Source organism: Crocuta crocuta, unplaced genomic scaffold (assembly GCF_008692635.1).
Source record: "Crocuta crocuta isolate KB4526 unplaced genomic scaffold, BGI_CrCroc_1.0 scaffold20, whole genome shotgun sequence".
Lineage (NCBI taxonomy): Eukaryota > Metazoa > Chordata > Mammalia > Carnivora > Hyaenidae > Crocuta > Crocuta crocuta.
Genome location: NW_027527932.1, coordinates 4188694 through 4201421, shown reverse-complemented (window position 1 = coordinate 4201421; position 12728 = coordinate 4188694). Strand labels below are relative to the sequence as shown.

At 40.8% G+C, this 12728-nt stretch overlaps 1 protein-coding gene across 1 annotated transcript in view; it reads left to right on the top strand.

The window, feature by feature from the left end:
• The window catches only part of NKAIN3 (sodium/potassium transporting ATPase interacting 3), a 268095-nt gene extending 261998 nt beyond the window's left edge, over nucleotides 1-6097 (top strand). Inside the window, exons 6-7 of the mRNA XM_077751829.1 lie at nucleotides 3188-3257; nucleotides 6067-6097. Coding sequence (XP_077607955.1) covers nucleotides 3188-3257; nucleotides 6067-6097 — 101 coding nt within the window. The remainder of the gene's footprint in view (nucleotides 1-3187; nucleotides 3258-6066) is intronic.
• Nucleotides 6098-12728: the final 6631 nt, after the last annotated feature.

Below are 12728 nucleotides of genomic sequence, written 5' to 3'. Positions count from 1 at the left end.
TCAAAATTTACATGTATACATAGATGTATATAGAATACATAATACATATAAGATATAAGATATATGTTATATACGTATACATACACATATTAGGGCAAATAAGCTAGAGTATTTTTTCACCATTCAGATATTATGAATCATGCCGTTATAAATATTTGTGTACACACATTTGTGTGGACATATATTTTCATGTATGTACCTAGGAGTAAAGTTACTGGGTCATATGCTAACTCTGTTTAACATTTTAGGAACTAACTCTTTTACAAAGTGGCTGTACCATTTTATATCCTGCCCAGCAGTGTATGAGGGTTCTGATTTCTCTACATCCTCACCAACATTTGTTATTATCTAATGTTTTTATTCCAAGCATCTTAGTGGGTATAACGTAGTATGTCATTGTGATTTTGATTTGCATTTACCTGAAAACATTTTGCTAATGAGGTTGATGTTGAAGACAAACAAATCTTCAGAATGATGGCACACATTTTCTGCCTTTGCTTTTCCCCATCCATCAGAGTTAGGAACATTTCATGCCTTAAAGAAATATTTTATAAATCAATCTAATTTTCCTATAGTAGCTGTGGCATTTTTATAAATGAGGCTTCTACATTTTAGTTGCACTGCATTCAAGATCAGTTGAAAATTTTTAATTGAATCATTCAACAAATGAAGCACCCCAAAAATCATCCTTTGAAGCTTTAGTAAATGGCAGAATTGAAAGCTTATAAAAAGGAGAACATTGAAATTTATGCTCATCAAAGGAAGAGAAATGGGCAAATTAAATAATGAGAGCTCGAATGTTATGCATGATTCCGTTTTTCAATTTTATAATTTTCTCTTGAAATAAGTAGACTTGAGAAAAGACTCTTTTGACAAAGTGTCTGTTTTTAATTGAGGAAATTTATATTCTGCACCAGAATGAAAAGAAGCTGATTTGTGAGAGGGCCTAAAAATTATGCAGCATTTATATGTGATTTAAAAAGATCATAAATAGATATAATTTATATTTTATTGTCTTACAAAATGTTTGGCAAAGATACACTAAATGGAGGTAAAATAACAGTATCTGGGAAAGTATTGGGGCTAAATCACATTACGCATGGCCAGTCTTTGGCAAACGTGCTTGGAGATTACCAACACCTTATATGGAGAATATTTCCACAGTTAAAAATACTATGATTTACAGAGTTGATTAAGGTATCAATAATTTCAACTTTACTAACAATAAAAAAAGTTTTGAATAAAACTGTAAATAAATTTATGACAGTAATAAAACCATATTGAAAAAATATATGTGTATTCTATGTATATTCTGGTGATCTGGTCTGTTAGAGACAGAAATGACTAAGGGACAGAGTCACGGCAGTATCTGAATTATACCAAAAATAATGATTTTGTGAATGTTACATTTTAATATGCAAATGATCAATATAAAAAGTTTTCTTTTTATTTTGCTTTAAAGCATACAGATATATGCCCTTTATTTTTATGAAAAATATAATTTTTCCATTGAATCCTTTTTTTCACAACTGTACATATTTATAATTTTATTTTTAACATGCTCTTTAACTTTGAAAAGCGCCTTATAAATCATATCCTCATTCAACTTTTAATCAGTGTGATTTTCCTTCTAATTTCCAACCCACTGGTCAGCAAGATGAAAGAGTGGATATTGGATTCAGTATCTAATTTGATAACAACGTAGTCCAATCTGACCATTTAAATAGTCCCCAGGCACTGCCTACACTTCCTGGGAAAATCTTTTTGGTGTTCCAGACGGACTCCTCTTTCACTGTTTCTTCCCCTAACATGGTGTCCAGGCAATGTATACGACCTGCTAGGAAAAGGATGGGCTTCAGGCTCCTCTCGTCTCCGTGGGGACTACCTTGGACCAATGGTAATTACATTGGCCCTTGCCACCTGGTTGTTGTGTGCCCCCCAGGACCCCAAAGTTCATGTATACACAGTGAAGCTTTGACTGACCCAGCCTTACCTCAGCTTCTTCAATGGAGGTAAAAGGATACAGCAAGTCAGAGACTGACAAGGGAGGCTAGAGCTAGAGCAGGTCAAGGCTTCAGTAGATCTTCTAGGCTAAGTCATCCATCTTGAAATCGCAGGTCACAGACATAGATGTCTGTCTGGTGCTGAGGATATGATATATAATTCTCATACACGTGCACTCGCCGAGAGTTCAGCGTTCCTAAATGCCTACGTACCTGTTCATGTAAGAGTGCTGCAATAAAACCTAAGCTGGATGTAAAGTAATTAACATATTTTTTAATTTTTTTAAATGTTTATTTATTTTTGGGAGAGAGAGAGTGTGTGTGTGTGAGCAGGAGGGGAGGGGAGAAGCAGAGAGAGAAGGAGACACAGAATCTGAAGGAGGTTCCAGGCTCTGAGCTGTCAGCACAGAGCCAGACGCGGGGCTCGAACTCACCGACCGTGAGATCATGACCTGAGACGAAGTCAGACGCTTAACCAACTGAGCCATGCAGGTGCCCCAGATGTAATTAATATTGTAATAGACTACCCAAAAAGGGGGAAGAAGAAGATTAGGCATGGACTTTAGGATTGGAAAAAAAAGTCAGAAACTGTCATCAAAACAGAAAGAAATTGAACAAATGTCACCAAGAATGGTGATTCTAGACAGACTGTGAGGCGAGTACCATGCTACCAAGGAGAGATGAAACCTTTGCAAAAAGCAGATGCCTATTTGTCAAAGACAGCTTGAGGACAAAAGGCATAAGCATAGATTATGTGACTTCGCAAAGGTCTTTCTAATGATGCAATAAATATTCTTAAGAAAAAAATTGGATTCTGGCAACAAGATGAGAGGTATATCTTTTGATACATAGGGGGAAAGGGCATCTCTGTATGCCTAAGGACAAACACATTATTTAAAATCTAATGTTATTTAATGTTACTTCATTTTTCACTAAAGTCAATAACAACTTTGATTTTCCAGTCCTCAAGAACCCAAGCTCTTTCTGCGTTTCTTAGGATTTCCCTATTTTTTGGCCATTGATATGATTTTTAGCAGTCTTTTATATTAAATACATATTTTTCCATTTGTGGTAGACAGATTTTTTTGGTTAATGTTATTTTTATGTGTTCTACTTTAAACACCTAGTATTATGTGTGTTTTTATTTACACATTTATTCACATTGGGCTGTGTTGTATTTTCAGTTGATTTCATAGGTGGACTTGATGCACACTCCTATTACCAGGATCATGTTGAGTTAAAGCCTGTTAACCTGTAAGTAAAGGTGTGATGAGGTGGAAAATATTAATCCTTCTAACTTGGTCAAAACTAACCAAATCTGAAATAATTTGGACCTGCTACTACTAATCATTGGTTTAATTTTCCACTCATACTTAAAACACACCTTTGACATGTAACCCAACATCCTCATTACTGTTATTCATTCCAAAAAGAATTTGAAATAGGTAACATGGTTTATGTTTCCAAAATGGTATTTTTATTCTGTTTTTCTTATTAGAGGTTGATAGCTAAATTGGGGGAAAAAAAGATAATGTAGTCTACAGAAGAGCAACTAGGTATGTATTTGGGGACCACATAACAGAGGAAAAGGGGGGGAAGATTGGGTTCGAAACCAGGCTCTATGTGCGTGGTCTCGGGGGCCTTCCTTGACCTTCTGAGACTTCGTTCTCCCACCTGTAATATGCTTTCAGAGGCAGAGAAAGGAGGATGGATTAAGTGGGATAAGGTATGGAAAGTATATGTAAAGTTGCCTATGATCGTGCCTAGTACTCAAATATTTGACGTGGAAAGAAGTCAACAGTACAACCCAAAGCACCTTAAACTGGACACATTTCAGTTGAGTATAAGGAAGGTTTCATGGTCACCTCGTTGATAAAATACTAGAAAACAAGAAAATAGATACAGTGACTCCATTCCTAGGAAACTCTAAGTAGCAAATAGACAACTATATAAAATAATAGTTACCATGTGCCAAGCACTTGGCATGTATTGCCTCACTTTATCCTCATGGAAATACTGTAATGGACTCACTAATAGTCCCACATCATGAAAAGAGAAGCAGACGTACAAAGGTTAGTCCCACTAGTAGTAAGGAGTGGAGTTGGGATCATTCCTGAATAAGCTATCACCATGCCTGATATTGTGGACTTGGTCAGATGACCTTCTATTCTTTCAGCCCAATGTTCTTCCATTCCATGGTGATAAAGGTAATTGTGTACAACAGCCACTGGGTGTAAGAGACAAACATGAACGCCTTCCTCTTCTGTGTCTTTGCCACAGTGGTTTGTATCTACAATCCCCCACCCCCAGCCCTGCAAAGCCTGCACTGACTCCCCGCTTCTCCAGGTTGAATTAATTTTATTCTGGTAGAATGATCTAAAGGAAACATAGCTCACAAGCTAAACAAATCAGCACTGTGCTTGTCACATGATAGATGCTTAAATAAATGTTGGTTTCTTAAAGCAAATCCAATTTGGAAAATCATTCACCTTATATAACACTCTGGGATGAAGCAGTTGCCACCTCATTACTCATGCTACTGAGCGCTCGTAAATGATGTGCTCCAAAAGTTGATATTTGTAGACCTGGGGAACTTGGCTGGGATTGTGACAATAACAGAGATGATCACTGCATTGGAAGTGAGAAGAGAAAGGAAACAATGCCTAGCAGTGGCTGGGAGAGACTAATATACATTTGATATGTAATAAAGAAGGTGATGAATGATTTCTTTCATCTCCACTGTGAAAAAAAAGAACTCAGCAGAGAAATCGCAATATGAAAAATGTTGGTCAGATGTAAGAAAGATCTTTCTATTAAGGAAGGTTATTAAAAGTGCAATTGATTAAGGTTGGTAATGGAATCTCCTTTCTTGAATGGCATGGGCATCCGTGTATTTCACAGTGTCTCTGGCATGACCCAAAGGCAAGTGACTGCCATCTATGCTCCCTGAAGTCTCTCCCATCTCTGTGAATCAAGAACTCATAAAATGTACCTGTGAGATTACCTGAAAGGCTTTGATCAACTCCGCTGCCTCCTCAAAAGGTTTTCTCAACTACACTGTTCACTCATGAACTCTCACACCTTTTTAGCTGAATGTAGCATAAACTACAGGCTGCAGAAAGCAATAGAACAAGCTTCTGCTTTGACAGATTATGCATATTACTGTCAGACGAATATGGAGAGCCTTTCAACCATGAAGGGAGCAGGGATCTGAAAGATCAAGCTCTGTCTGAATTAAAATCATTCTGCATGAACAATTTAAAAGGTCAGCATGTGTGCTCCCCACAGGTATGTAAATATTGAAGTTTATCCAGTTGACATTAGTCAGCCTGCTTGATTTCTTTTAATAAGGCCATTATGTTGGATTTTGTTGTGGTAGGCTCGGTGATGTCATATCTACCCACGAACAGGTTGGAAAAAAGCCAGTCTTCCGTGTAAGTTGTTAGAGAGGGGAGACAATGCTGGTTTTTAACTTTCATGAAGTCTCTTGAATCTCCATGGAGTACTAAGGCAGGTTTTCTGAGGAAGCCACTTCATTAAGGGAATCAGGAGATTCCTGAACATATTCCCTGGTACATGTACGTAGAAGGGTGGCTTTCAACTCTAGAAGGGCAGTTTAGAAGCAGACAAACCATTCACAGGGAACACTGCCTGTTTGTACAGGAAGCCTTGATTCTCGTGTTTGTCGTTGCTCATAATCATAAAATGTACCTTTCCTCTGCCCACAGTCAAATTGTGCATGAATGTGTGTGTTGGGGACGATGTAATTTTACATATGGAGTTGGTCTTCCATGCTTTGTCTCCTTTTTAAAGAATGACACCAAGCTATCAAGAAGGCCTGATTAAGTAAATTAGCTTTATTTACAACTCTTTATTTATTACTTATAGTATGTGTCCACAGTCCCTGTGCTAGATACCAGAAATGGAAAGATTAGCAACACTTGAGCATTGACCTCCAGCAGCCAATGATCTAGGAGAGGAGACCTACATAGACCTAAGTAGAGGCAAAACAATGTCCCCGAGTTAATTTTTTTGCAGAAGAATGGTTAATTCTCACTTGCAGGGCAGGAGATCAACCGGGAGATAATTCCTGAGCTGACTTAGGAAAGACGACGATGCGACATTCATCAAAAGCAGAAGAGAATGACTGTTCCTTCCTTGTATGGAGGCTAATTTGCTTGGCCATTCTACAGAGGACGAAGTTGAAATTTAAGACTACCCAATCTTGTGTTTGCTATAGTTGTCACCTAAACGGAGCAAGCCTATGAGGAAGCAGATGTTTAAGTAGAGCAGCAGCATTGATAACCAGGAGCGCCCCCAGACCCTCCACAGTCACTGCTCCGCCATCTAAACAATGTCACTCTTTATACCGAAAGCTATGGAGATGCCAGCCATAAAAAACAATGAGATCCTGCCATTGCCAACAGTGTGGATGGACCTAGAGGGTATAATGCTAAGTGAAGTAAGTCAGACAAAGAAAGACACATACCATATGATCTCACTCATATGTGTAACTTAAGAAACAAATGAACAAAGAAAAAAAAAGACCAAAAAAGCCCTGCTCAAATACAGAGAACAAATTAATGGCTACCAGAGGGGAGGTTGGTAGACAGATGGGTGAAATAGGTGAGGAGGAATAAGCGTATCCTTACGATGAGCACTGAGAAATGTATGGAATTGTTGAATCACTGCGTTGTACACCTGAAGTTAATCCAACACTGTATGTTCATTACACTTGATTTTTTTTTTAAAAAAAAAGCTATATAGATGAATGAGATTCTCACTGTCCATACCTACTATCCAGTGAAACCACAGCCAAGGGAAGGTCCTTGGAGGAATCAGTGGGGAAAGAAGGCCCTATTGATCTTGCCTGTAGTCTGGCAATGTGTGTAGAATAATTAGGAGCCCCTGGCATGTTCCCCCTTCCCCCTGTGCCCACCAGGGAGTGGGACAGGGTCTGCCAGCCTTGTGCCAGTGAAATACCACTAAAAAAATTAAATATTTAAAAATTTGAGTGGCTTTCAGTGGCTGTCGTGTGAGTCTGCCTCGGGAATACATGACACGCAGGTCAGGAGTAGCCCGTTGGGGTCCATCACCGTGCCACGGCCATCAGGGAGGCAGCTATAACCCTCAACCTAAGCACAGCCCAGGTCTCTGCCAGGACCTCCTCCATGATGGCCACCACACACTGCCACCGCCTTTCACACGGGGAAACAAGCTCTTGTCATTGGAGCAGAGAGCCATGTGGTCAGTGGTGGCTTTGAAGAGGGCATCTTCAGAGCGGCTTACCATCGGGGCTGCGGTACCACCACGGAGAGAGGGCTAATAAAAGCAGATTTACCTCTCAGGAAGAAAAATCACTTGGCAAAAACCCATGCAGCTATGAAAGGGATATGGAATTTCAGGGAACATCCTAGTGAGCAACTAAATTAAAGTTTGTCGAAATCAAAATGGTTAGCGACTGGGTAGTGGGAAAATTCAGCTCTATGTAGCAGGAATTCTTCAGATAGAAATAATTAGACCAAGGCAGTTTGTCAAAGAAAGATAGCAGTGGAATTTCGAAACTGAGTTCCACAACAGAGATAGAGATCTGGTGATATTAGAAATTTCCATGAAGAAGATGCCCCAAGACTGCCATTAAAAGACTTGGTAAAAAAGCTTCTTCCCCCACGTTCAGCCAGTGTTTTTCTAAGCTTTTCAAATAAGAACTTGACTTTTACCTGGTATCTTGACTTGTCTGATTGCCTGGGCTGGAGGCTAATTTTTCTTCACAAAAATTGTCACATGCTACATGGTCACTACTGATCGAGTGTCGGCTGTTGCAACTCAGTATGAGAAGACAGACAAGGCTAATTCCCATTTCAGGTGGGCTCTGCAGTCAGCGCCCACCTGTATCTTCACTGCCTGGTTTCTGCCTCTAATGGCCCAGGCCCAGAGGAAACCTGCCTCTGATGACCGGCTGCTGGACAGATGTGGGGTGGCCATCGACCTGCTCTTCCCTGAGAAGAGCTGCTTTGTATCAGCATCCCGGTAAGTTGGTACCAGACCATGCTGCCTTTACAACACCTAGATTAAGAACCAGCTAGGAAAACAAAACAGGTGTGTGTGTGTGTGTGTGTGTGTGTGTGTGTGTGTGTGTAGAGATAGGGACGTGAGAACGATATGCTTTCAAACATTGGTTTAAAACCCAGCAGCCACCAGTGATGTATTAGTAAACTGAAGCTGGAGGAGCCTGGAGTCTACAAACCGCATTGACCCCATCACTCTTCTATTTCTTGCTCAAGTGCTTGCAGACGAATAAAATGATAACCTTCTGTCTCTATCCCATTTTTATTTGTCCTTGGTTGGCTCTCACACGTTCACATTTCGCTCACTCTGTGTCTGGCCTCTGTGGCACACAGAGCAAGGTGTCTGGAAGCTGCTCAGACTGGGGGCTGCTCACTTTTCCCACGACTGAGTGTGGAGTCTTGTTGCCTGAGGGCTTCCCTCGGCCCTGGAAGTGGCGGCACTTACAGAGGCATCAACTATCCAAGGCAGGGTCAAGAGCGCAGAGCACAACAAATGCCTTGTACTCAGTGCCTTCTTAGTTGTCCCAGAGAGCAGGGGGCTTCCCGACGTGCCGGCCTCACTAAGCACAAAGGGGCAGTGTTTAGGGCTTGCTGATCTTCCTCTCCTTGGAGCACCTTTCCCTTCGTCACTGACATTAAAAGCTTTTTGATCCATCACAGGAAACGACTATTTCATTTTAAGAGCGATGTAAGAATACACCCTAATGTGTAGCCATTTGACCATGGAGCAGTGAAATGGCTGTGTTTAAAGGGCTAGACTCATCACGAGGCTAGGCAGCTCATGCACCACTATCCTTGCTAGGAAGGAATGATTCCACCAACGGGGCAGCCAGCAACATGAAAGAGGGTGTGCCGTGACCAGGACCGATGGTCAGCCACCTGCCCCGTGTCTCACGGCGATCACCGAGACCTTCGCGTTTGACCCGTGACCTCACTCACTGCCCCTAGAACTTGTGGTTCTCACACTGCCCTGTGAAGCACATGAAGCCTTTTCCAAAATGAGAAAACTCGCATCTGAGTGGTGCCCTCCGGGGACACTGTCAATCCCTGTCTTTGCCAGATCTCTCGGGAATCTTCTCAGTACTTGTCATAGATATTAACAGCAAGAACATAGATCTTCCCATGGAAACACGGAGCATCCCCAAGTTAATCAACAAAATAATCAACATAAGTAAAAATAACTTCATTTTGCCTGTTTGCAAAGTATCCTCTGATATTAAAATTAAATGCAATGCAATGTATACCAAATTTCATGTTAAAAACATACTTTGTTTTCCTTTATATTCACATCAAGAAACACTTATAATCCCATGTAATGACAGGTTCTGGAAAGAAATAAGACATAAGAAAGAAGATAAAATACACAGAGGAGAGCACACACATGCACACACATATCCCAGAAGTGATAGAGGGACAGAAAAGCAATAGAAAAAGATACAATGACAGGCCTCTCAGAAGACACACTTTGGAATAACATCACTACCTTACTACCTGATTTTATTCTGCCTGGAAGGGAGGTACCCTCAGGTAACTACTAACATCTGAAGAAAAGAATAAAGATATGATCTTAAGGTTCCCAAAACTCAAACTGTTCTACCGAAACACATTGATCAATCATAGCATCATTAAAAAGAGTGACAACTCGACATTATGTGCCTCCAGATGTGACACAATCAGAAGACACAGCACCGCCGCATATGAAGTATCTTACCACAAAGTCAAGCTTGATCTTGGACTTAAAGTGTAGAAAACTCAGTAACAGAATTATATCCGTCTCACCGCAAAAAATAAATGTGATGGGTGTACCCAGAAGCTTCCCCCAAACTCCCATCAGTCCTACCAGCAGCCAACAAAAGCTCCTTCCCTACTGCCTTATCCTCATTCTAGAAGAGATGTGCCTGTTGAGTGGATGAATGAACTTCAGGATCTTGACACTCCCTCCTAACTAAGATACAGTATAAAACTATTAAAAATCCACTATTATAATCTTATCCCTTTATCTTTCCGTTTCAACCCCTGTTAAATCACAATGGGGTGGAAGCGGTAAACATGTGGGCTATATAGTTTTCAGAACGTAGAGAAATAGAGGAGCAGAGAAACTGTGATAGGGAGGTGAGGATATACTTAAAGGACTCCAACTCTTGAGGTGTGTGAGAGGGAACAGAACTTCCCTGGAGAAGAGTGGCTACCTAAAAGCAAAGCTGGAAAGTTAGAGGGTTTTTCCAGTTATTTAAAATTATGACCAAAACGTCTATTCAGAGCCATAGAGAAAGTCATTGAACAGAGTTCATGGAAGAGACTTGCTAGATGGTGAGATAAAATAAATGTAAAAACACAGCTTCTACTGGCAGGATGCTTATAATTTAGTTGGAGGGAAGAAGTATCCATACCTGAGTGAAACAATCAGAGCCGAATTAATTGCCAGTTGCCCCACATGGGGTACAGCAGATAGCATCAGAGCTGCTGCCCGCAGGATGAGAAAGCAGTATGGCTGAGGCAGAAGTAGAATCTTCACAGAACAGAGTACACAGAGCAGAGGAAATGTCACCCGAACCCTAACGATGAATAGGATTTGGATCAGCTAAGACTTTTTCATGAGAGAAACAGTGAGAGCAAAAATAGTCAACAAATATTTATTAAGTGCCAACTATGTGGTAGACGGTGCGTGAGGCTGATGTTGTGGGAATATGCGTAAGCCAGAGCCACCACCTTCCAAAGGCTGACGGCCTAACATAGACTTAGAGTCAGTAGATGAGAGCGACTAGAGATAGGAGTGGGTATTCTACAGGAAGAGATCACTAGGATGTGTGTGTGTGTGTGTGTGTGTGTGTGTGTGTGTGTGTGTGTGTGTAGAGAGAGAGATTTTAAGAAATTGGCTCGTGTGATCATGGAGCCAGGCAAGTCCAGCAAGTGTACGGAAAGTTTGCAGACCGGAGACCCAGGGAAGAGTTGATGTTGCGATCTTGAGTCCAAAAGCTGTGTAGAGGCAGAATTCCTTCTTCTCGAGGTCACCTCAGTTTTGTTCTTCAGGCCGTTAAGGGACAGAATAAGACTCACCCACCATATGGAGGATAATCTGCTTTACTTAAAGTTTATTGATGTAAATGTAAATCTCATCTAAAACCACACCAAAAATCTGGTTACCTCGGCCCAGCCAAGCTGACCCGTAAAACTAACCCTCACAGGATGGGATGTATGTAGGGACATGGGTCAGTGGTATGAAAGCCAGATGAGGAGGCTCCTTGAGCAGTCAACCAAATAATGTCGTAGGAAGAGTAGGCTAGGGATGTTTCTAGAATCTGGAGACATATTACCATGTCATCTTTGCCCCAAGACAACCAAAGGCCATACCTTTACATCACTCTTCAGCTGCTGTGGGTCAGCACTTCTGTCCCGGGAAAGCGATCCTATGTTCTGATTTCTACACCTGATTGCACACCCTGATCTGAAGAGGAGGAAGCCCAGGGGTTTGGTTTTGGTTTGGTTTGGTTTGGTTTTGGCTTTCTTATTGCTACAGTTATATCCATGGACCGCATGAGGCACACCCAGAAACTATTTTGCATTTTGAAAAGCCTGGATGAATAGAAAGGAGATTCGGTTTTCAACTGTCAAGTACTTTAAAGCAGTTCATATTTTCTGTTTTAGGTCGAAATAAGTAATGACACTGACTCTGAAACACGGCTGCTGAACTTGAGTTAGGACGCAAAGCGCCACTGAGAGCACCTCTCTGCATTGACACGCCTCATTTCCTCCCAGAGGACGGACCGCGCCTCCCCACCCTCCCCACGAGTCACGGAGTTCTTGGGTCACAGCCTATGTATTATTAGCATTGTTCGCTAGACGAGTTGTAGGTGACTGGGTGGGTATTTTTTAAGTCATTTTCTTCTTATATGAATACTTGTAAATTATTTTTAAAAATTGGTCTTTCATTTTTTAACAATATTTAATGTGAGGCATGCAAAACAAAAACATTTCATGAAAACCTTCTACAGTCAATTTTAAGAGAAATATTGGTTTTTGTGTTGAGGTGGTACATCGGTGTTGCTAATGACCTCAGTAAGCCTATGTCCGACGGAGTTTGCATTAACAGACATTACCAGGGGCTACTCAATATGAAGCTAGATGCTGTGACAGCTGATAAATGGGTACAAACAGTGGATCCAGCTTTCAGGCTGACCGTGGTCATTTTTTCAACACCACAAGACAAAACACAAAGTCCACCTTTGTTTTCAACTTTCCAAAATGCAGAACAACATTACGCAATCTAAATTCTCAGATTCATGCATATTGTCTTGTTCTTCCTGTGTTCTGAAAAGAACATATCATAGGGGGTAGGGAAGAGTATGATTAATAGAACAACTTTCCCCTTTGGAGGGTATATGGGTATCTCTGATGTTCATATTTTCTATTCTTTATCCCAGTTCTGACATTGGGGTCAGACCAAAACATAGAGCTTGTGGACTAGTGGAACAGAAATCAGAACCATAAATCTGCAATCAGGAATGTTGCTCTTAAGATATTCAAAAGGAACATTAAAAATGGTATGGAGTTTTCTATAAATGCTCCAAAAAAAGATGTTCATATTTGCTCTACATCAATTTTTCTTTTTCTTACCCCATCCTAATAACCAGGAAAGTGTATGGGAAACATAATTTTC